Here is a 25,577-nt window from a genome sequence, read left to right on the forward strand (position 1 = left end):
AAGCTTTGCTTTTAGAAAAGAGGCAGGCTGCAGCAGGGCGGGCTCTAGCCGCAGCATTCTCAGAAGAGCCTGCAAGGGCGCAGAGCTCGTCGCCCTGGGGCGTGGGCAGCTCGCGGCCGGCATCCCTCCCCCCCGCGCGCCTCCGGGCCAGCAGCGCCTGGCAGTGCCCGCCTAGGGCAGGGCGGGGCGCAGGCCGGGCAGCGCTAGGTGGGGCCGGCAGCTAGGCCGCCGTTGACACAGTGCGGAGCCAGCAGCCCGGAGAGCCCGGGCGGGTGTGGCGCGTTCAGCCCGGCCGCCCGCAGGCCGCGTCCCCATCAGAGGGGGCAGGGCGCACTCGCCCGTCCAGCAGGAGGCCCCTGAGCGGCCTGCTGGCTCCGCCGCCGCCGCCGCGCTAGCCATTCAGCGCGCCGCGTCTCCGCCCCAGTGCTGGGGGCTGAGCTGGGGAGAAGGGGCGGGCACCCGCGAGCAGTGAATCACCTCCTCCTCCTTCTGCCTCAGCGCTGCTGCCGCCACCTTTCCATTCAGTCGCCCAACATGGCTGGAGCGCGGCGGAGGTGAGCCGTCCGCCCCCTGCAGCTCCAGCCTCCTGCGCGCGACCGCCGCGGCTCAGGCGGCGCCTCAGTTCTGCGGTGCAGAGGCCCACGGGCCCGGTTGTCGCCTGCCGCCGGCATGTGGGGCGCCCCGGACGAGAGCTCTGTGCGGGTGGCTGTCAGGTGAGGACGGACGCGGCGGCGGGCGGGCTGCGGGCGCGGCGAGGATCTGCTCTGGCCCGGGTCACCGGCCGCCGCGCTGTGGAGATCTGAGAGGTGGCCCGGCGGGGGCCCGGCGGCTCTGGAAACCGAGGCGACGGGTCTCCTCCGGCCTGGCGCGCGCGGCCGAGTGCTGGCTGGGAAACCTCCCGCCCTCGGGCCCCGGGAGTTTGCAGGTGACTGGCAGCTGCGCGGCGCCCGGTCCCGGGGGCGCCTGACTCCTCTAGGGGGAGAAGCCGTCGCCGCCCGCACCAGCCGGGTCGCGCCCCCGAGGAACAGTTGCCTCAGGTTCGGCCGCCTTGGGCGATCGCCTGTCTGGCTTTGCCCGGAGGAGCTGCCCCTCTCCTGGGCTGTGGTTCTCTTCTTATATTTGTAGCGTGACTGTCTTGACGTGTACCTGCAACTCCGGCCTTCGGAGGCAGGAGACAAAGCCTTACAATGGTGGGGGTCTAGATTTCTGTGCAAATGGACGTCTCGTTAAGCATCGGCGGGGACTAGATAGCACCAGCGTGTGGGTATTGAAGACATTTCTGGCGCTGGAAGGGATATTATATTTAAGGGAAAATTCCCTGGTGCTAGGTCTGTAGAAGGAAGAAAACTCCTCAGCAAGTGTAAGGGTTAAATGGGTGACTGGCTGAGAAAGAAACATACTGAGGTTCAGCAGGGTGGTTACAATATAAAATTACATATGCCTGGGTGAGAGTTTTGAAATACTACATACATCAAAATTGTAATTTGGTCAAGGACAGATACACGAGTATTGAATGTAATTTGGATTGTTGATACATATCAAGAAGCAGAGCTCTGACAGTTGCTCATGGAAAATTGCAACATCATCGCTGAAATATTAATGAAGCATTCATGGTAGAGTAAGTGGCGTTGCTTTTATAGCGCTTATAGTCTGTGAATTCGTTTCTCTTTATGTATACATTAAAGATTTATAAAAATAATCTGTCCTCTGAGAAATTATTTTTTAAAATTTTCTACCCTTGTAGTCTTTCTGAAAAGTTATTCTTAAAATCCTATCATGTCAGTATTTCTATAGCTATTTTAGTGACAAATCTTGGTTAGGTATAGAAATGGTAGTTTTATGTATACTTTGTTTCTTTAATCATCTAAAGAATAAAATGAATTATATATATTTTTTTCATTCCCTTTACAGACCAGGAGATGGCCACCCATGGAGGTGACTGTTTTATGACTGTTTAGAACCACCTGTTATAAAGCTTTTGAAGTTTTAATTTGGCCTTCTTGGTTATTCTAGGGCTACTTATCCAATTGCTGGATTAGTTTGTTTCTCCTGTTTACTGCTACTACCTCTCTTTTGGCCTTTTAATGCTTATTAGTGACTGTACATGGCAGATGAAGGGGAGAGAGAAAGAGGAAACCCAGTAAGATGCAGTTTTGTTAATTAGCAGGTTTGGTCAAGGAGGGTAAAGAAGAAGCATAAAATAGTAATGAAAACAAACATAAAAGAAAATTGGCTGTCAGAGAAACTGTTGTTAGAGAGTTAATATTTTTTTAATCTGTGAATTCTCTAGAATATCACAGGGCAGTTTGTTGACCATGCTTTTAAAACTGACGCTGCTTGCAGTGGAGATTAACAGAGACATGAATCACCCTAAAGTGATGTTGACAGATAAATAACTTATACTTGGTTTTGGTATGCATGTTAGCACTTTTTTAAGGGAATATGTGTGGGTCTGTTTTTTGGGGAAAGACTTTATAAAAACACGTTGTGAAGTAAGCCACATTGTGAGGATCTTTTTTTTTTCCATTAAATACATTGTCTGAATAGATTGACTCTCTAAACTTACTTTGCATAGGATAAAAATAGCTTATATAGCACTTTGGCATTTATAAAGTGTATGGACATATGTTTTCATTTAAAACAAATATTTATTGAACATAAAATCCCGTCTCTGTTGTCCTAATTTCTGAGTTAAAAATAGCTATAATTATTGGACACATAGTATGTGCCAGGGTCAGTGCTGTGTGTTAAGATGTTTTACATCCTGTGAAATTGCATTTATTCATCATAACAATCTTTGACTTAGGTCCTGTTATTATTATGGCCATTTTATAGGTGAGACACAGAAAGATTAGGTAACCTTCCCCAAGTTAAACTGGTAACAAGTGGCAGAAACAGAGCTCTAACCCAGACAGCTTGACTCTAGAGCTCAAGTTCTTAACCATTAAATCTACATAGGCGTGAGGCAAGAACATGCTTTGCAAAACTTTACTTGGCTTAAGGTCACTTGCCTCTTCCTGGTTCTGAACTAGTTTAATTACAAATGAATGACTTTGACAGGATATTCATACCTCGATATTCCTAGAAAAGTTAGAGCTCAGAAAGGAGGAAACTGAACTTACCTAAACTATTTCCTCCGATTTTTTAATCTTTCCTGTGACCTCCAGTCTTACCTTCCAGTTTGTGATAGTCTTCATCAGCAGGATAAATAAAGCAATACATAGACACAAATGATCAGGGCACTTGACTTACTTTTCCCCTTCAATGAATAATGTAATAACAAATAATAGAGTTGACTCTACTTATGTAAATGCACAGTGTCCTAGAGGTTCTTGTGTTTAATTAGATATGGAGACTTATCAGTATGTTAAAGCTGATGACTCTATTTTAGGTTTCTCAAATAAGTGCATGGGTCATATACAGCTTTGGGGAAAAGAAGTTAAACAGAAAGTTTCTCATTTAGGAAGAACATTTTAAATTCAATTTCTGAAAATGCCTTTTGGCAGAGTATATCTGAGGTGTTCTGTAGGGTATCTTTCATTGTGGTAGGTATGAATTGAGATCACCCTCCCTGCCCCGCTATCTAACCCCCTGTGGCTATCGGGCACTTGAATTATGATTAATACTGTAACTGAACCAAACCTGGTTCCACTTTCCCAGTGCACAGCAAAGCCGATTTACTGACACCAGGTTGTGGTGAAGTAAAGTACAGCTTATTGCAAGGCATACCCACTCTGGGGCCAAGCAAGGAGAATGGGCAGCTCATGCTCAAAAGACCCAAAGTCCCTGATGGCTTTCAGGGAAGGGTGTTTAAAGGCAAGGTGAGGGAGAGGGTCTCAGGGTGTGTGATCAGTTGTGGATATCTTTCTGATTGGTTGGTGGTGAGGTAACAGGGTGGTATTTCAGGAGTTAACATCATCAACCTTCTGGTTCCAACCGGCCTGGGGTCTACCTGCTTGTGGTCAGCATGCAGTTAATTTCCTTCACCTGGTGGGGGTTTTAGTATCTGTAAAACTACTCAGGGATATGGCTCAGAATATTATCTATAGCCCTTGAGGAACTAAGGGCCCTTGACTTTGTTTTAATAAAAATAAAACTGTTATTATTTTGTCTTGCTTGACTCTTTTCCTTTGTATCTGCATTAGTCTGATTAAATATGCTCTTTGGAACTTGGGGAAGGCCTAGGAGGCTAAAGCTTTTCTACAAACAAGAGGCCAGGGACATGGGGAGGGGTGTCTGTCCCTGGGAAGACCCTGCAGGGTCCTGCTTGGTTTCACCACAACTGAGAAACTAAATTTTAATTTTTATTTAATTTTAGTTAAATTTAAAAGCTGTCCTTCATTTAGTTTTTGGAAAACTTCTAGGTATGCTTGGAACAATGTGGCTATGTGGACCTATTTTTTATCTGTAAAGTTTATGAAATGTAAATACTTATAAAGTATTTCTGATGAAAATTTAGCCTCCTAATTGACATGTATTGTCTGTGTAATATATATATTCATAAATCATATATATATATGACTTAAAAAACTTAGTGTGAAAAAATATCAATCTTTATATTACATGTTAAAATGATAGTGTTTTGATATGTTGAGTTAAATATTTCCTTTTTTAAAATATGGCTACCAGAAATTTTAAAATTAAATATAATGTTGCTACCATTATATTTCTATTGGATAGTGCTGCTCTATAGTTTAAAAAAATGTGAGGAAGAAGTATAGAATAAAAATGTTCATAGCCACCACATCATAGATCTGGTATTTTCTGTAGATCAAGAAAATACCAAAATATTGGGTGTCTGTTTTTAGAGTGGTTATATATACACATACACACATATCTATGCACGTATGTATGTGTAAGATTTGATTTAACAGCAACATTTTTTCCCTCTGGGTGCATAGGTGTAGAAAGTTATTGATAATAGACTGATGGTAGCTGACTTCCTAGAAAATGTAGTAAGTTCATAAATGTCACCTACAAAAGTGAGCAATTTTTAGTGTATATTCTATTTTTATTATCTAAGTAGTATACTGAATTGAACCATTCAGTTAACTTAAAATAGTAAACTCAAACATTTTGAATTCTAAATCTAAGACTTTATGAAATGATGTGGTGAAGGAAAGTACAGTGTTTGTTGCAAGGCGCCAACCATGGGGCCAAGTGAGGGGAATGGGCAGCTCACGCTTTCCCTTTTTCCCACTATGTCTGAATGCTGACATAACATATAAAACATTTTCCCCAAGAATTTTATCTTGCAAAATATGTCAAGAGCTGAAAGAAAATGGAGATACAGAAAGGACCATTGTGTTTTCATGTTATTGTCTATATGTGGTTGTGAGCTACAATTTTTTTCTTGGCTTTGGCAGAGAGCAGGACATATCCTTGACACTGAGTTTGGATTAGTGTGTAATGTTGTCTAATTTGCTGTGTTTTTACCTTACTACAGCACTTTTAAGAAGTGGCATTGCTCAGCTAGCTTAAGTGCTGATTGGATAGTTAAAAGCTCTGTTTTGGGTCTGCCACTGGCACTGATTTGCAATGTGACCTCCCTGAACTTTTCTTTTCCCTCATGCTGAGATGGCAGTGTAAAGGTATTAAGGGTTATAAGAGCCTTTCCATATGCAGTCTGTTAAATATGTGATTTTTTTGTTGTCAGCCAAACTGTTGGTACTAACGGTGCCTCTATATTGACAGGAAGGACCTATTTTGACATTTCAAACTTGTCTTTCCCACAATATGTTTATCGTGGGTACTGTTGTTACTTAAGAGGAAACATTTAGACTTTTGTGATCTCTTTGTCCAATTCTGGCTGTAATACAAATATGCAGTATTTTATTTAATCTACATTAAAACCCTATGAGGTAGGCTGGATAGATACTATCCCTCTTATACAGATGAAAAAGTGAGTCTCAAAGATACTAGGTGACCTGTTCAAGGTTTCTCAGCCACTAAATACCAGAATTGGAACTCAAACTCAAGCTTCCGGTACCTGTTTCTCTGTTCTTAAAAATATTTCCAAATGTTTTCAAAATATTGGGTTGGCCAAACAGTTCATTTGGGTTTTTCCATAAGATGTTATGGGAAAACCCGAGCAAACTGTTTGGCCAACCCAATATTTCACATACTAGTTTCAATGTAATAAGGATCTTTCAAGCTGAAACACGAATATACATGAGGTAAATTATTTGAAACAATTTAATGTTTAGAGAATGTAGAGGCAGATGAGCAAGGCTTTCAGAAATATTTCATGGAAACAGGTGGTTATCTGCTGTTGGTCATTTGTTTATTCCTTTCTTCATGCATCAGACATGTATCATGTGCCTACTATGTGCTGGACACTTTCCTACCACTGAGGATACATGACATACATGACAGACATGGTCCCTGCTTTCATGGAGCTTAGACCTAGCAGTGTGAAGCTCTTTTTAAATGCACAAACTATGTAGGACCTAACACTAAACATATCAACAGCACAATTAGAAATTAAAGACAATTGTTGCAGTTTAGTTTTTATTTGTCTCTTATTTTTTATAGCATTTTTTAGTTCATATATTCTCCAAGAACAGTGATTTAAAAAACAAAAATTATGTCCTACTTCCAAGCATATTTCATACAAAAATTGAACTCCAAAGCCTGTGCATTAGAAGGATATTATTTCTATCTTTGTATGTATGATATAACATGTATGCCCTACTTGTATTGTCTTCGCATTTGGATCATAAAGTAAGGGAAATGAAAGAGAGGAGACTAAAGAGCTTGTAGATTATGTGAGCTGAAAGTCAATGAAGTTATTTATTTAAATATGAGTTGATACTTTTTCTTCAGACAAGGTTTATTACATTTATAGTGTGGTAGGTCTGATTGTCATTTGGAACTCCACAGAAGTTCAGATTTCATGTCTATTTATTACTACCCCTTGAGCTCTTACCTGCTAATTAGTTAATATTTTGGTGCATAATTATGGGGTAGTAAATGATGCACTAGAAATTCCAGTTTAGTGAAGCCATGAAAACAGAAATTATCTTGGTAGTTAATTTCATAATCTGCCCAATCGTCCACTTCTCATCCATTTCTCCTCAAAGAAGTGAACTTGGAATATCCCTTATTATGGATGTTTTCCTGTAAGACATGTTACAGCTTCCCTGTGTGACCCTGACTTATAAATGGTTATTTTCTGTCAACATTAGACATGACTTTTATCTAAGTTTCAGATTAGGAAGGAAAATACATCAATGAAAATGCATGCTAGATGACATAATTTGTATTCAGTGTATCATTAGAATAATTTTATTAAAAATAAAATGGATGTTTGTTAGTTTCAGTGCTTCTCTCTGGAGAGCGGATTTGTGAATTCTGTCTTTGAATTTGGTTTCCCAGTGGATTAACTATTTAATCTTCTCAGGGTGTTAAAATAGTTTTCTTGTGGCTCAGGCTTTATTTGAAGCAAATGACAGACAAGACAAAGGGGACCATTTTGATGACATCCTACAATTATTATATTTCTTAATGTTTAGGAATTATATTTGAGGTTCCTTTGTTCTTAGTTTTTTTGAAATTATTAGACATTTATATATTGAACATAAGTTTTAGTACCTCTATAATTATTGGATTTAAAATAGATTTTAAAACTGAAAGGGACCTTGAAGGGACTAGCTGGTTGAGGCCCCTTCTTTAAGATGATTGAGGTAATAGAGACACTGAGCAGTTGAGGGAATTGCTTGAAGTTCCACAACTAGCAGCTCAAGTCTTCCGTTGACTGTTGCTGTGGATTTTCTAGGACTTCATGTTTTGCTGGCAGACATCTCAGAAATAGAATAAATTTATATTTTATAAACTACAGTTTTAATCCCTTAAGTGCTCCCTTTAAAAGTTTAATTTGGTATTTCAGTGAGTGCTCCCAATCTCAGTGCCCATTATTTTGGCTTTGTGATTGCTTCAATTCTAGAAACTAGACCAGTGATTCTAAAAAGGACCTCTTAAGAGGTAAAGAGAGAGGGATCCCTGGAGTAGAAATCCAGGTCTACATTTTGAGGATCCTATTATATTAAAATGTGAAGAAATGCCAGAACTAGGTTGTAAAAATAATATACACTGTTTTCAACATATACATATAACATATTAATGCTTTAACAACCACCATGGAAATGCAATGTCTGTGTAGCTTAATTTGGGAATAGTATTAATCATGTAAATAGGAGGATTTTGTCAATGCTAGGCCTGGGACATGTGGCCTTCTCCCTCTCCCCTCACCTTGGTTCTTAAATTTTTTTTTTTTCCTACCCCAACAGATTTGAGGATTATAGCACATTCCAATAATAATGGCAGCCTCACTATGGAGGGATGGCTGGAGGGTGGGGAAAGGTAGAGGTAGGGTAGGGTCAGTGTGGTATATTTATTGGGATCTGGAATTGGAGCTGGAGGTAGAAATCTGAGTGGTTTAAAAAAAAACACTTTTGAGTATTACTTTACTAGAAAGGTGGTTCTTAAACTTTTAAATAACGTCTCAGTCCCTCCTATCCTTATTTTAGAAGGAAGTAAAGGATACAATACATTTTGGCCATACTGGAGGCCTGTCATCCAAAAAATATCCTAAATCCTACCTCTACGTGAAGCTTTTCTAGACTTCATGCAGGGAAATTTCTGCGTTTTGGGGCCGCAGACCTTCTTTATGTGATTCTCTCTCTCTCTCTCAAATTCCAGTGAGAGAGGTATACACAATATTATGATTTTCACTGTTCAGCTTGAAATGTCCCTCAAACTGAGAGAATATTTGACATTTTTATAAAAGAATGTGCTAATATACTGACAGCACTATTACAATAGAACATTTGAAGGACATTGGGGTTATTGAATTGAAACAAGCTGATATCTACATGTCCAGATTTGGAATGAAGGCCATTCAGGATTTAGCCCCAGGCTAACTTTACTTGGGTACTGTTTAGAGCAAGGAAACCAAGAAATTTTTCAAACTTGGTTTTAGAGAGGTGGGCATCCTGAACCCACCCAGGGGCTAAATCAAGGACAGCTTAAAGTTTATTCCCTACTCTTTGGATCTCTTAGTATGTAGTAAAATTTTAGTTTTCGAGATTGGATTTGACCTTATTCTCAATTTGGGGGAGCTATGTCTATCACTTAGGCACAACAATATCAGTTCTTCTGAGTAGGATGAATGAATTATATTTTTTCAGAGTAGATATTCACATTATTTGACACAGCTACATAGAATAAATAAGAGGCTTTTTCTTTCAGCAAACAGGAATAAGAAACCTTGGAGAGGGTCAAGCTGTAGTTAATTATTATGATGTGGTATATTGATCACATGGTGTACTAATGAGGCATAGGGCACCTCTACTCTCAGTTGTATGCCTTATAATGTTAATTTACTTTTTTAGATCAAAATTCATTCATTTATGACATAATTATTGAACGTCTATTGTGTACTGGAATCACATAAGTTGGAGGCATTAAAGCAATTGGAAACGATGTGATATAATAGAATGAACATTGGATGATTAGAAAACTGTTTTCGTCTAACCAATGATAAACTTGGCTTTGTGTATAGATAGTTCTCCACCTACGTCAGTGGACTCGGGAAAATAACAACAGAGACAACCGTGGGAAAGCATATGGAAAATGGTTTTTACACAAACACAGGCAGTAATACTATTAGAGATGAGTTTGATATATAACCAACGATGAATATATTCGTTATATTCCAAACTCTAGCAATTAGATTAGTCATTCTCTAATATGTAAGCCATAACTTGAATTTTCAAAGTACTTTTATAGGTGTTGTGTCTGTTCTCTTGCTTTTTGAGTGCCTATTACTTACACCACTATGAATGTAACAAAAATGCATATAAATACTTCCAAAAACCTTACTTTACCCAGTCTCCTAATTTTCATTTTGCTTCCAACATGTAAATCACATACTATCCTTCTCTATCTTACCAAATTGCTTTTTAAATAGTTTACTAAAATCCACCATTTTTATTCTTTTCTTTCTCTTCTCACACAAGACTTTCAGTTGGTATGGTTTATAGTGTTTGTAAAGTTACTACTATATTCTTTGTGAGATTAACAATAATATTGTTATATTTTCCATTAGTTGCTTAACCTGATGTAAGACAATGATGACTAAATTGGTTAATAATAGTGTGAATTTTCCTTCTGAATTGGCTTGCACCAATGTTGAAAATGTTGCTAATGCTTTCCTTGCTGCATCTATCTCATCAACCTTGGCAACAATACACTAAACCAAGTTGCGGGTTAAAGAGCGTTGTAAGGAGTAAACTGAGTAAAAAGACTAGAAGTAATAAAAACACAGAATTTAAAAAATATATTTACATTTTCTGTAAAAATTTTTTCTGGCACCTGGAGCTGATGGGCAATGTTCCTGCAGAGTTCATTGATAGATGTATATGAAGACTTAGCTGAAAGCATTTTAAAAGAAGGCTGAGACTTAGAAGCAGAAAATAGACCTTGCAAGCGCAGTCTGTCTCCAAAATCAGCTTTTAATTTCATAAGTTTTATTTGATATTTTTTCTGTTATTGAAATAATGTAATCAAATTAGAAAAAGTATCTGGGAAAAGAGAAAAGCAATCAATCAATGTTTACCACCATGATATAATTACTACTAGCATTTTGTATATTTATTTTTAATCTTTTCATATGTGTACTTATATATATATATATTTTTAAAGAGCGTCTTCTAATTAATTTATGTATTTATTTTTGTCTGTGTTGGGTCTTTGTTTCTGTGTGAGGGCTTTCTCTAGTTGTGGCAAGTGGGGGCCACTCATCGTGGTGCATGGGCCTCTCACTGTCGCGGCCTCTCCCGTTGCGGAGCACAGGCTCCAGACGTGCAGGCTCAGTAGTTGTGGCTCACGGGCCTAGTTGCTCCGCGGCATGTGGGATTCTCCGAGACCAGGGCTTGAACCCGTGTCCCCTGCATTAGCAGGCAGATTTTCCACCACTGCGCCACAAGGGAAGTCCTACTTATATTTTTTTAAAATTGCTGCAATGTGTATACACTTTTATAGCCTGATATTTACCACTTTATAGAGTAAAGCATAAGAATTTTTCCATGTCTTTATATTAAAGAAGGGCATTTTGAGTTAACATGCTAAATGTTACACATCATCTGCCTTATTTCATTAATTCAATTCAGTTTCTATTAAATTCCATATATCAAACAGTAATTTAATTGTCAAGCCTTTACTGTCTAATAAGGATGTTAATTTCATTTTCTAAGAGTTGTGCAGTGTCTTACGTTTCTTGGTAACGCTTTCACTTCCACTGATGAGCAAAAAGTCTACAAATGACTATTTCTTGGAATTGAAAGGGGAGGGTAGTGCTTCTTACCCAGAATATATGATTAAATGTTATGGTACTGAGGATGCTTTTCAGAAAAAGATGTACTGATAATAAAATTTTTAATTTTTCAGCTATATCTATAGCAACATAAATAATGTATTAGTATATACACTTTCACTCAACACATTAGTCTAAGCCACTGATGGTAAAGTAAATCAAACACAGATCTATAACCATGAAACTTGAACTTGAAAATCAGTGCATATCTAAAGTGTTTTATTTTGCTTGTGTTCACCTAATTCAACACAAAACAATTTTGTTTGAGCAGCCTGTTGGTAATGTAGTCTGCATCTGTCCTGCCATAAAATGGAAGTTGTCCACTGCTGATAAAACATGAGATTACAGATTTCATTCCTAGTTATTTGGACTGCCACTTAAGGTTAATTCAGATGTGACATCTGTGACATTTTCAAGTCTCAATTTACAAAATGATGCTTTTGAATTTTAGTTTGCCAACTTAGCATTAGATTGGGAACATTCCATCTGTCCTTGATTATATTCTTACCTATTTTGTTACATAAGTGTAATTGGACTGTTAACTTTGTAGCAGATTCAGTTCCTGTCTTTGAGTATAGGGTTTCCTTAGTTTTCTCTGGTTCTTAATTTTGTACTAACTTAGTATAACTCATCATAATTTTATTTACCTTTGCATGTGTTCTGTGACTGCAGCTCTCAACATAGAGTAAGTCAAAGACTGTTCATGATTTTGCAGTTTTAAATTTCAGCACATTTTGACATCAGTTTTTGTGGTTTCATTTTATATGTTTCAATATTAGGAGTCTACCTTGTTCTATTTAAAAATAGGTGTAATGAAATTGTGTTATTGTGTGCTGTGTATACTGATGATCTGTAAGTCCAGTTGATTTCAGTGTAATGGTAATAAGGCCAAGATTATGAATTTGATCTTTAATTTTTAAATTTTTTGGCTGCGTTGGGTCTTTATTGCTGCGCCTGGACTTTCTCTAGTTGCAGTGAGTGGGGGCTACTCTTTGTTGCGGTCAGGCTTCTCATTGCCATGGCTTCTCTTGTTGCGGAGCACGGGCTCTAGGCACGCGGGCTTCAGTAGTTGCAGCACGTGGGGTCAGTAGTTGTGGCTCGCGGGCTCTAGGGTGCAGGCTCAGTAGTTGTGGCGTATGGGCTGAGCTGCTCCGCGGCATGTGGGATCCTTCCGGACCAAGGCTCAAACCCATGTCCCCTGCATTGGCAGGCGGATTCTTAACCACTGTGCCAGCAGGGAAGTCCCTTTGCTGCTTTTTTTTTTTTTTTTTTTTTTGCAGTACGTGGGCCTGTCACTGTTGTGGCCTCTCCCGTTTGCGGAGCACAGGCTCCGGATGCGCAGGCTCAGTGGCCGTGGCTCACGGGCCCAGCCATGTGGGATCCTCCGGACCGGGGCCCGAACCCGCGTCCCCTGCATCGGCAGGCGGACTCTCAACCACTGCACCACCCAGCAAGCCCCCTTTGCTGCTTTTTAATGTAACCTTTAAAATTATAATAAATACTGCATCTCAGAAGTAGCAGCTGGATATTAGTGAGGATGACTCAGTACAAATTAGCTAATGCTGGTGAAAAATACGCCAACCATGTTCCAGAATTTTCATCCCCTTCCTTAGATTATTATGACTGAAAATATTTTATATTCAATGTCTATAGGAAGTCTAGGAAATATTGTTATATTCAAAGTCTACAGGAGCTTGATAAGAGAAAATGATCTACCTCATATGTTTGTTGTGAGAATTAAGATAATATATGTAAACCCTTATACTACTGGTACTTAGTAAGTGTTTTGTAAAAAGTCGTAGTATTGTCATTTTAGTTTCATTATTTTTCTCTCCTCAGTACCTCTGAGCTTCTTGGTCAGTTCCAAATAAAGCCACAAGTAAATCAGAGCAGTGTTATTTGCCCCACCTGCCCATTAGTTTGAAATTTGTTTTGCTGCTCCAAACTTAAATGTCTATGTTTTTTGGGTCATAGCTTTCCCTGTAACCTCCTATTTTATTTGTCCAGACTTGGCTTCTGTCTTGGTTTCCTGATTTATATCCCCTTTCTCATATCTTGGATCCAAATCCACTCAATTAAGTGAAATTATTGGAAGCCCCATTTCTGTGGAGGGGAAACATCCCTTTTTTTTTTCCAGCTGGAGTGTCCTTCAGCTCATGTGGGCCACTCAGAATGGGAAGTCACCACCAGGTTGAATCTACTTTTGTACATGTGCTGGCACTGATCAAGCCTGAGTCACCCTGGACCTCACTTCACTTCCACGTCACCTAGGCCCCTGGCCAGGCTAGCTGTCCAACTTTCTTCCTTAACCCATGCCAGCCTGGAGGCCCCAGTATGTTTTGAGACAGATTTTACCTGAGATCAAGAAGCTGCGATTTTGGTAGGGGACTGACATGAAACACATACGCACACAGATACACACGACCCCCACCCCCCCAAAAAAGATAAAATCCACCAGAAGTTGATAAATCTGGCCAATATAGTATAAAATATATTAATGTTAATAAACAAATTATTGAATAAATTGATATTTGTTTTTTAATCTCAGTTGATGGAAAAGATTCTCAACTTGTACCCATGATATTTTGGTCAAAAATGATATATTGGAATTATCAGGAAACTTTGAAGTTTTGAGACATCATTTATGGCTCTCCTCATTGTCATTCTGAAATGTAAAATTATGGTCACTCCTGAACTGTGCCTACCTTCACATTGATATGAAAATGTTCTCTTGGCTTCTGCTGTGGCCATATAACATATATACAGTGATGGACTGGCATCTCAGTTTGAGTAAAGCTGTCCATAGACTGTGTGTTGAGCTAGGCCAGGCCACTTGTATGCACTCTGCAATTGCTCAGTATGGGACTGGCACATCTAGGTGAGTTGGCCATTGCTTTTTCTCATAGCAGCTTCGCTGACAATGAGATGGGATAGGCAAGAAGAGTAATGTTGAGGGATCAAGGGCACTGATTCTTGAAATCAAGTAGCCATTCTGGCTCCTGACAGCCCTGCATTCGAGATTAAAAGCATCATGGCTCCCAGTATCCAGTATCCATCAAGGAACTTCCAAAAACTGGTACATCTCTCTTTTTTCTGGGTTCACATTCTTTATTATCCCTTTACCCCATCCCTGCCTTACTTTTATTTTCCCTTGCAGCATGGCTTATTGAAAAGAGCATAGACTTTAGAATCACAAAGATTGGAGTTCAGAATTTTAGGACAGCCACTCAACCTTTATGACCCTTAGTTTTCTCCTGTGTAAAATAGAGTTAATACCTTCTTTATAGGGCTGTTAAAATTATATGACTGTTGTAAATGCATTGCATTTAGAAGTGCTTGGGAGATGTCAGATTCTTTTTTCCTTTTTTAGTTATTGTTTCTTCCTTCTTCTTACCACCTCTATCCTCTCTCTCTCTCTCTCTCTCTCTATATATATATATATGTAAATAATATATTTAAATCTCTTCCTCTTCTGGATAAGACTTGTAGTGACTAACCACTATTTCTTTCTAATCACTTCGAGGTATGGATAATTCCTTTAGTGAACTCTTGTCCTCCTTCTTAGTTTCTCTGTGAAGTGGAGATCATAAGAATACTAATTTCATGTGATAGTTATGAGAATTAACTGGCATATTTATAAAGCACTCAGAATAATGCTTGGCATATATAGGCCCTCAACAGATATCAATTGTAGTCATTCACTTGCAAAAATTTCTTTCTTTAGCAGGGATTCTTTCAAGTCTTTACTTGGGGACCCTTTTACAATTTATTATGTCTCTTTCTAACGATGAAGGAAAGGGATAATGGGTGGTGGGAGCCATAAGGAGAGACACAAACTTTGAGTTATAAGATGAATAAGTCCTGGGGCCCTAATGTATAACATGGTAACTAAAGTTGATAACGCTGTATTGTATAGTTGAAATTTGCTGGGAGAACTTAAGCATTCTTACCAAAAAGAAAAAAAAAAAAAAAAAGGCAAATATGTGAGGTAATGAATGTGTAAATTGATGGGAGGAACCCTTTCACATGTTTATGTATATCAAAATCATCATAATGTAAACTTTATCATAATTTTATTTGTCAATTATATCTCAATAAAGCTGTAAAAAAGGATGATAATAGTGCATTTATGTTAGATAATATATGACGTCATGTTAACCAGCTGATGTTATTAGCATTGTATTTATATGATAGAATGGATGTCTTGGTTTGTTGAATACATTGAGTTGTGAAAGTCAAGACAGATCATCATGCTTTCTTGACCAGGTTGAATAAAATATTTTCTTAGTCTTTGTCCTCTGTTGTAAGTAAGGAATTACATTCCTTTCTTGTTTATCTTTAAGGACATGGAAATACTTGTTGATTTCCAGCTGCTTACCTGGAAAGGCGAGCTGACCGACATGTTAATCCTTAAACTGCTTAAGTATATTGCTTGTTATATCATTAACCTGAGCACACTCTACATATGCCAAGAGTTTTTACTAAGACCCCAAAAGTGACCAGAAATACACACATACTCACACCCTCACGCATATGTATATATGCACACAGCCTCACAATGTACATCTACATACATGCTCACATACATGTGTACACACATACATAAACACTCATTATATATATAAGCTGTGGGAGAACATCTTACTATTTCCACACCTGATGTGAGGTAATTGAAAGATTTGATTGAGGTGACAGAGTTCTTTTGCTAACTTAAGACATTTGATTAATTTTGGCATTCCTTTTTTAGTAGTTCATATTATGAGACGTCATTTTGCAAATTTTTAGTTTAATTACTCTGATTAGAGAAGAATAAAATCAATTTGTGACTCTTTTATTCCTTAGAACCTTATTCAATAATCAGGTCTTCCATTTTTATGCAGTATTAGCTGCTGAAATTTGACTAGATGACTAGTTTTGTTTGCATTGAAAAATAAGTTTCTGATACAGTATCAACAAACAAAGTCAGAAACACAAATGACCCTGAAAACAAGTTTCACTTTTTAAAACAAACCTGTTTAGAAAACAAACTTGATTGAACTGGTAAAATAAATACCTTTTGTGTCCTTCACAAATTGGTTTACTGTGAAATGAAACACTGTGATAACAAATGAAGTTAAAAAATATGTGGTAGAAAGTTAAGTGAACTACTGAAGATGACTTAAGACAGCCTTAAAACTTAAGACAAGCCCCATTTGCTGTCTTTGACAAGCAGAAAAATACTCCAAATATCAGTTATCAAAATAATAAATGCAGCAGTAGAGATAGAGTAATGTAACTGAGGATGGATATTCTTCAAAATCATGTTAGATTCCCTACCCTTGCTTATATATTTGTTTTCTGTACATTCAAACAACCATGCTCTCTATGTGAAAAAAGGATGCAATAACAGGAATTTCTGTTGCCAAAAGCAGTCATCTTTGTGCCTTTTTTTGACTATCAAATATGTTTATTTGTACATTACATAATTTTCCTTTTATGATTGAATCTTTTAAGATGAACTTTGGTGATGAAAGTAATGCATTTGGACTTTGAGTTCAGATCTCTTCTGTTCCACTGACTCACTTTTAGGTGGCAGTGATGTAAGAGTAACCCTGTAAAAAAATAACGTGATGCTTCTCTATGACTCAGGTTCATCTATGTGTAAAGTAGTGGATTATACTTCTGCTATGTACATTACAGCCTCTTTGTAAAGTGCAGACAGTAAAAGTGTAAAAAGAAGGCTATTACTCCAAGCTCACTGTAAGCAAAACAGAAGTTACTTAAGTATATTTTGATATCTAAAATGGAGGAATAAAAGTGATTTGTGAGGATAATTAGTAGCTCCCATCCCGACCATTCTAATTCAGTTTGACCAAATAAATTTAATATACTTCAATTTAGTCCAGTTCAAATTCATTAGTTATTGAACCCCACTAAAATTGTGCACTCAATTTTGCACACTAAAATTTTTCACTCAATAAAACCCCACTAAAATTGTGCACTCAATAAAAAGTGCACTCAAAACACTTTGTTAGGCACTGGGAAATGCAAGATGAATCAGATGTGGATTTTGCCCTTGACAAACTCAGTCCAGTTGGGAGAGTCTTGCATGTCATTACAAGATGGCTTTCCCATGAAACATGACAACAATTAAGTTTAAACACATTATGTTCAAGTTATTAGAGTAGTTTACCTCTATAGCCATTGTGACCACATTAGCACACTTTCTAAAACAGAAAAGTGACTCCTTATTTTCCAAAATAGTAATATAAACTCTTCTTAATAAATTTAAGTCCCATGACATCTAATCTTTCCCTTCTCCTAATCTTTAACATAGCCCTGTTCATCTATTTGCTTATTTCCCCTCTGTGCTTATCCTTTGTAATCTTTCCTAATTTTCATGCTCATTCCATTAAAAAAGTCCGTTTCCATAAATTTCATCCTATTTTCATAAGATATTAATAGCAAAAATGTATTGATAACAGCTCATTCCCACATACAAATACATGAATACATGCACATACATGCACGTCTGTGCATACTCACATGTAAACACACATCCTTTTCCCATACAGTTAATTAATAACTAATTCATTCAGAGTGGCTAGCTTGGATCTGAGTGAGGCAGGAAGCTTCTATGGAAAGTTTCCTAAAATATTCCATTTCTAAGAATAGTCTGAATAAAATTTAAAAATCCCTTTGTTAATTGCATATCTTTTTCTTACGTACATTACTTCATCAGTCCTAGTGTCCTGTGGGTAATAGGCTGTGTTTTTTTCAGGGGACTGATGATGTGTTTTATCTTTCAAGACCCAAAGACCCAAGCACTTTGAGCATTTAATATTGGTAGAGTTATAGTCTTCTAGATGTCCTTGGCAGATATTATTCAGTCTTACTTCTGTTAGATGTACCTTTCATAGTTGCCAGCTCTTCTTATAAGGAAGTGGCAGAAACAGGTTCCTAAGAGAAGAATGGGCTTTGACATCAAGAGACTTGTTTGAACCTGACTCCTTTCCTAGTTTTTAACCTTGGGTGAATTGTTTAAGCTGCCTGAACCTCAGTTTCCTCATCTGTAAAATGATACATACCTCATGGAATTATTCTTCTCTAAGGGTTCCTCTCCTGCCTAATTCTCCTGTGTTTACATATGTAAGCCTAATGTATGATACATGATAGTTTGCTTTGTAAACAGGGGTTAGAGGTGCTGACCCTCCCCTCCACGCAGTCAAAAATCCTTTTATAACTTTACAGTCATCCTTCTTTTTCTGCAATTCTGCATCCATGGTTTCAACCGACCTTGGATTGTGTAGTACAGTAGTACATGCTTATTTAAAAAAATCCACATATAAGTCAACAGGCGTAGTTAAAACCCGTGTTATTCAAGGGTCAAGTGTAGTTGTCTTTAGTATCTTGGGTTAGAAGTGTAGTTTTCTGTAGTATCTTGGGTTAGTTTCTCTTCTTCCTCAAATGGATTTTGAATTATTTAAGAGTAACAGTACTTTTATTTCTTCTTTGTCCTTCTCTGTGAAGTGCTTAACACATCAGTAGGCATGTCAGACTTGGTCCTCAACACCGGAGGAGAAAAATATAGTATACTCCTGATTATTTTGAGACTTTAGTCAGTCTGTCAAAAATATTTGACTGCCATTGATGTTCCAGGAAGAGTGTTCTGGGTGTGGAGGATATATTGATAGATGCGAGCAAGACAAGTGTTTCTACTTTCAAGGAGTTAACATTGGATAAGGATAGAGACAGTAAAAAAAAAAAAAAAAAAAAAAAAAAAAAAGTTCAGCTGCTGATAAGTGCTGTGGAGACGATGAGACAATATGCTTGAGGGTAATTGGCCTTGGCTGGGAAGGAGACACTTGAGTTAAAATGTGAATTTTGAAAGGTGAGCCATGAGAAGATCTGAGAGAAGAGCATTGTAAGCAAAAGCAAGTGCAGAAGCCATGAAAAATAAGCTGACATGTTAGTGGAATGGTAAGAAGCAGGATAGCCAGATACAGCAAATGAAAAAGAGGATGGAGATAATAACAGAGAGGTAGGCAGGAGCCAGATTGTTTAGGGCCTTGTAGTCTAGAATGGAAATTTTGGACTTAATTTTAGTCAGAAGGCTTTAGAGAGAGCTTTAAGTGGAGATATGACATGATATGATTTACATTTTAGAAAGATAACTGGTTGCTATATAGAAGATGGACTGTGCTATAAGAGTTAAAAATAGAGGTGGGAGACTAGTGAGAAAACTGTTATTTTGTTCTGGGAGAGAGATGGAGGCAGCTTGGACTAAACAGTAGCATCACAGGTGGTGAACAGTAGATCTGAGGTATATTTTGGAAATAGAGCTGTAAGGACTTGCTGACAAAAGGTGTGAGGGAAAGAGAAGAATCAAGTAGATTCTTTAGATTGATGGTGTAAGAAAGAGATTTTTTTTAGAAGTGAAGTCCTAGAGAAGGAGACTAGGGACGAGACTGAGAGAGAAAGTGGAGAGAGTGGCCTTAGATAGAAGCAGTGACACTTCTAATTTAACAGAACCCCCCCACCCCCACAGAATTTGTGGGTATAGATGCAATATAGTTTGGATCTGGGAGCATGAAGATGAAGTAGTTTTCTTCTTCTTCTTCTTCTTCTTCTTCTTCTTCTTCTTCTTCTTCTTCTTCTTCTTCTTCTTCTTCTCCTCCTCCTCCTCCCCCTCCTCCTCCTCCCCCCTCCTCCTCCCCCTCCCCTCCTCCCCCCTCCTCCCCTCCCCCTCCTCCCCTCCCCTCCTCCTCCCTTCCCCTCCCCTCCCCCTCCCCTCCCTCTCCCCTCCCCTCCTCCCCCTCCTCCTCCTCCCCCTCCTCCTCCTCCCCCTCCTCCTTCTCCCCCTCCTCCCCTCCCCCTCCTCCCCTCCCCCTCCTCCCCTCCCCCTCCCCTCCCCCCTCCCTTCCCCCTCCTCCTCCCCCTCCCCCTCCTCCTCCCCCTCCCCCTCCTCCTCCCCCTCCCCTCTCCCTCTTCTCCTTCCTTTTAACAAAAATGAGACTGGTTTTAAGTAGGCCAAAGAACTGTGAGATAATGTTGTTGGGTGTATTACCTAAGGGATTTGAAGTTGCCAAGAATGCTGATCGAAGTGGTGGTGAAGGGAATATTTTAGCCTGTGAGTGACATCAGTGGATGAGGCAGTGTGACTGGGGCAGCTTGTGGCAAGATATGATGACATGTGCTTCAAGGAAGATGGAATCTTTGGAAGAGGAATGAGGAGAGATAGGTTGGAAACTGCACTAGGGAGCAAGAAGAAACCTCACTTCCATGCAATGTCTTATACACATGTGGTGTGGAAGAAAAAATAGCCTTACTTGGGAGCACTTCAGTAAGAGCCATGTCCTCAGGGGATGAGCAGGTAAGGTTTTAGTTTGAGACTATAGGTAAGTTTCCTAATCAAAATCAATGAACTATCAAATGCTCATTATGTGGCAGAAGCAAACGTTCTAAACTCTAAAACACGATTAACTCACATGGGCCTCACAATAATCTTATAGGTACTATTATTAATCCCACTTTATGAATGAGGAAATTGAGAAGTTAAGCAGTTTGCCTGCGGTCACACAGCTGTTAGTGACAGGGCTGGCAAACTTGGTTTCAGCCAGTGTTCCAAGCTTAACCATTGGTCTCTACCACTGCTGATGGAGCATGATTTCCAACACATAGTGTTTAGGAGGGAAGTGAGGGATAGATGGTGGGACCAAGTTAGAGGCTATGCAGTGTAGTATCAAATGAGTATTTTTATGTTGAAGGATGATTTGAGAAGCTTGGACTTATGATAGCGAGTTTGGTGAACAGGAGTTTGATGAGCTTTTTCTATATTTTAGACCAAAGACTTGGGGCTGGTTTTGCTAACTGGAAGAAACCGGGTAATGAAAATATTGAGGTAGCTGGTGACACCACTGAGAGGAGGTAGAAGGGCAATTGATTATCTATATTCTGGTAGCAGTGGCCTGCCATGTTATAATCTTGTAGAGAGCTCATTTGACAGTCTTGGGTGAACATAATATTGACCAGTTATCTCCCCAGCCCTGAAATTCAAGCATTGTTATTAGTTCTCAACATCTGATGTTATTACGGCAACTGCTTTTGGCTGCAAGATTCAGAACAGTACTAATGACACTTTTTTTGATTTTAATATTAAAAAAATTCACATTTTTTTCACAAGGTTACTTGCAAACATTTTTAACAGTGTTTTTTTTCTGATTATAAAAGTATTTTCTGTTCATTTTAGAAAATTTATAAGAATTTCACCACCCAGATAAATAAGAACATATTATATTTTTGCTTATATATTTTAATATACTCTCATATTATTTATATAAAATAATAAAAAATTATATCCTATTGCATATAGTTTTCCATCTTTTTTTTTTTCACTTCACAGCTTTAAATTTCATGATTATTTCCCTAGGTCATTAAGTGGTACTCTCAAATCTGATTCTTAAAGCCTGTGTAACTGGTTTGTTGAGTGGGCTGAATTTGGTAGCTTACAGCTAGGAAACTTTGCTTTATGCTTCAATCAAAATTTGTCTTTCAGGGATGAATGTCTGAATTAACTCTTAAAAAATGTCTCATTTTTCTTTCCAACCTCCTTGTTAGGTCCCATTACTTTCAGGTTATTTTAAGCTGTAAGAATGGTCTCATTTTCAGGAATTAAAGTCCTGCCCAATCTAAACCAAAAACATCCAATTCACTGTTCTGTTTTCATCCAGCTCAGTCCTGACTCCAGGCTTAATTCCCTACAGTGGAAAATGTGGACTCCCTTTGTTCACCTTACTCTGCCTCAATTTGCTCTTCATTTTTCCTTCCTTTGCCTTTCTCTGCCTCTTCTGGGCCTTCCAAAGAGGGAGTGGGGAGACATTTAAAGAAGAAGAACTGTTTTTTTTAACTTAATGTTCTTTGTACTTCTTTTCTTGGGGCTCTTTGTAGTTCTTTCTTGGCTTCCGCTAGCTGGCCATTATGCACTTGGGTTCTTTGTAGAGCCTCTTGAAGACAGCCTCCTTGCTACATCTGTAATGAGAGTTGCACTCTCTGCCTGACCTTTTGGGGATGCTCTAGCTCCTTTTCCCTCCTACTCTCCTCATATGCCTATATCCTGTAACACTGAATGTCCATTTGCCTTGGAGGTAGTCAACTTTCCTTGGCGAAATTCCTACGAAATGGCTTGTTGTTTGGCTGCTCTCTTTTTTGTCCACTTGGGCAATGAGAAATATCATATATCTGTGACTTGTTCAACAGCAGATGTGCAGCTTCCTTGCTCAGTTACTACCCTCTTTTTTTTTTTTTTTTGACCTCCTATTTTCAGACTTTTCCAGGTATATATATAATAGTAACTAGACTCCAAAGGACATGCATCAGATTTCCCCAGGAACTCTCTCACCCCTCCTCTCTGGATGGACACTCTGAGATAGGACTGAACTTTATGAGATGGGCATTTTGAGATGGGGCACTCTGCATTCTGCAGAAGCGAATTGCTGCAATCCCCTTCTTATAGCTCTTTAATCTCTGTAAGCAAAGAAAACCTTGGACTGCCCACTCACTTGGCTTAATAGAGAAGAAACGTTTTCTTCACTATACTTAGGAGAGGAAAAGAGAAAACAGTGTTCTCTATCTGTGAATTCTCTTCAGAGTATCCCCACCATGAATGTTTAGTCTTATCTTAAATAGCCTGAAGATAAAAGGTAAGGACTGATAGTTGAAGGGCCAGTTTGGTCAGCTCTTTGTAAATGCTGTAGGGATGTGTCAAGAAACTTTTCTCAAGGCTTATAGTTGAAATTATGAGACAACAAGAAAAATTCCATTCTTTATCTTGTTATAACTGCCAGCATTTTATTATATGAATTAGTAGAGTGATTTCATAGTAAATATTGCTGGTCAGTATGGCTTCTTCACAAAGGAACTCCAATTAACTCCCAAGGGAGTGGTAAAAAAGAGGAACTGTTTATACTACAGGAATGAAAGTTAGAAGACCTGGGGTTCAGCCCTGCTTCCCTCAGTAACTACATGAGTTATATTAGGCAAATCGCATATTTTCTTTTGGTCTTATATTTAAAATGAAAGTTAGACTAAAGGATTTCCTCCAAGTTCCTTCTGGCTCTAAAACTAATGAATCAGTTTCCAAAGTATTCCTACTACTACACCACTCTAGGAACTTGTCAACAGATTATGCATGGAAGTGGAACTTTCAGAATAGAGCCATTACCATCCCATCCCATCCCATTACCATCCCATCCCATCCCATTACCATCCCATCCCATCCCATCCCACTACCATCCATCACCATCCCATCACCATACCATGCCATCCCATCTCATCCCATCCCATCCAATTACCATATCATACCATACCATTACCTTACCATTACCATCCCATCCCATTACCATACCATATCATACCATTACCATTCCATTCCATACCATACCATACCATATCATTCCCATTCCCATACCTTACCTTTCCTTTTCTTTCTTTTCCTTTCCATTAATTTATTTTTTCATCAATTGATTCATTTAACAAATACTACTCTATTTACTCATATGAATCCATTCATCGCACCAATTTCACATACAAGGTAGGTAACGTACCTTTTTCTCTAAAGAGAGGAGAAAATAACCACAGTTTGAGAAACTAGTTGTGCAAATAGCAAATAAAGTAACAGATGTAGATTCTAAGTATAGTTCCTGGTACATACTAGTTGCTTAACAAGTATTAAGGACAATTAAGCCAGTTGAACATATCCTTGGAGTTCCACTAATTATGCTATATTATTGCTAAATTCTTGGTGATTCATGGGTACTCTAGTGCTTTATTAATAAAATATAATTATGAAATATTATCATCATCATAGACATTAAGCAACTAGCTCTTGTTTCAAAACCAGACCTTTCTTTTACTTATTAATGGCTAATTCTCACTGATGCTACTGTTGATGCTTGAGTATTCACTGTTCATTGAAGAACATTCTGAATTAAATGGCTTTGGTTCATAGTTTTTGTTGCCTCTGTAGTTTCCAGTATTTCCCAAATGCCCTCATGTTTATGTGTTCAGGTGAGGTATTATAATAAGATATTAGGATCAACAATGAATTTATACAATACCCCAGGAAACCCTATACTGTTTTCATATATCAGATATCCAAGTTAAGGGAAGTAGTACTTGCATCATTGGAGGACTAATCATCACTGATGATCTTCATTGATCATCAACATCATCATTGACTGATCATCAATATGTGCTGTGCTTTTCATTACTCAGTGTGCCACTACAAGTATGTGTGTTATTCCTACTGAATTAGTAACTAGGTAGGCCTCAAAACTATTACTAATTATCTTTGTTCAGATATAGATTAGACCAGGCGCCCCCAACCGGTTACCAGTACTGGTCCGCGGCCTGTTAGGAGCCAGGTTGCACAGCAGGAGGAGAGCTGTAGGCAAAGCAAGCGAAACTTCATCTGCCACTCCCCATCACTTCCCATCACTCGCATTACTGCCTGAACCATTGCTTGCATTACAGCCTGAATCATCCCTGCCCACCAACTCCTGTCCGTGGAAAAATTGTCTGCCATGGAACCGGTACCTGGTGCCAAAAAGGTTGGGGACTGCTGATTAGACCTTTTCTGGATGCTATTTTCTGGATGCTATTCTGTCTACAGCTACCTTTTGCTCATTTCTTTCTTTCTTTATTTAAAAATATATTTATTTATTTGGCTGTGTCATGTCTTAGTGGCGGTGCATGGGCTCTTCGTTGTGGTGCGTGGGCTTCTCTAGTTGTGGCCCGTGGGCTTTAGTGCATGTAGGCTCAGTAGTTGCAGTGCATGGGCTCACTAGTTGTGGTGCGCGGGCTCAGTAGTTGCGTCACACGGGCTCTCTACTTGTGGCATGCAGGCTCTAGAGCGCGTGTGCTTAGTTGCCCTGCGGCGTGTGGGATCTTAGTTCCCCGACCAGGGATCAAACCCACGTCCCCTGCATTGGAAGGTGGATTCTTAACCACTGGACCACCTGGGAAGTCCCCCCTTGGCTCATTTAAATGATAGGATTAGACATTGCACAGAAGAGGGACCTAACTGGATTCCAGGCAGTGTTTGTCATTCCATGTTCATGTATAGATGTGTTGTTTCCAGTGTCTTATATCTATACTATTTTTTCCATCCCTTTGCCACCAACCTAGTGTTCAGGTTTTAAATTATTTAATGCCTGAATGATTATAA

The 25,577-nt window shown here is 38.9% G+C and overlaps 1 protein-coding gene across 7 annotated transcripts in view; it reads left to right on the top strand.

Annotated features, from left to right (window-relative positions):
• The first annotated feature begins 257 nt into the window (after positions 1–257).
• The window catches only part of KIF21A (kinesin family member 21A), a 157,305-nt gene continuing 131,985 nt past the window's right edge, over positions 258–25,577 (top strand). For 6 of the 7 annotated variants that reach the window (XM_060305488.1, XM_060305489.2, XM_060305491.2 and 3 more), the window contains exon 1: positions 259–713. In XM_060305488.1, the coding sequence (XP_060161471.1) occupies positions 670–713 (44 nt within the window). In that variant the 5' untranslated portion in view covers positions 259–669. Of the gene's footprint in view, positions 714–25,577 lie in introns of all 7 variants that reach the window. The other variant, XM_060305492.1, reaches the window with a different exon arrangement.

Source organism: Globicephala melas, chromosome 10 (genome assembly GCF_963455315.2).
Source record: "Globicephala melas chromosome 10, mGloMel1.2, whole genome shotgun sequence".
In the NCBI taxonomy this organism is placed as follows: Eukaryota; Metazoa; Chordata; class Mammalia; order Artiodactyla; family Delphinidae; genus Globicephala; species Globicephala melas.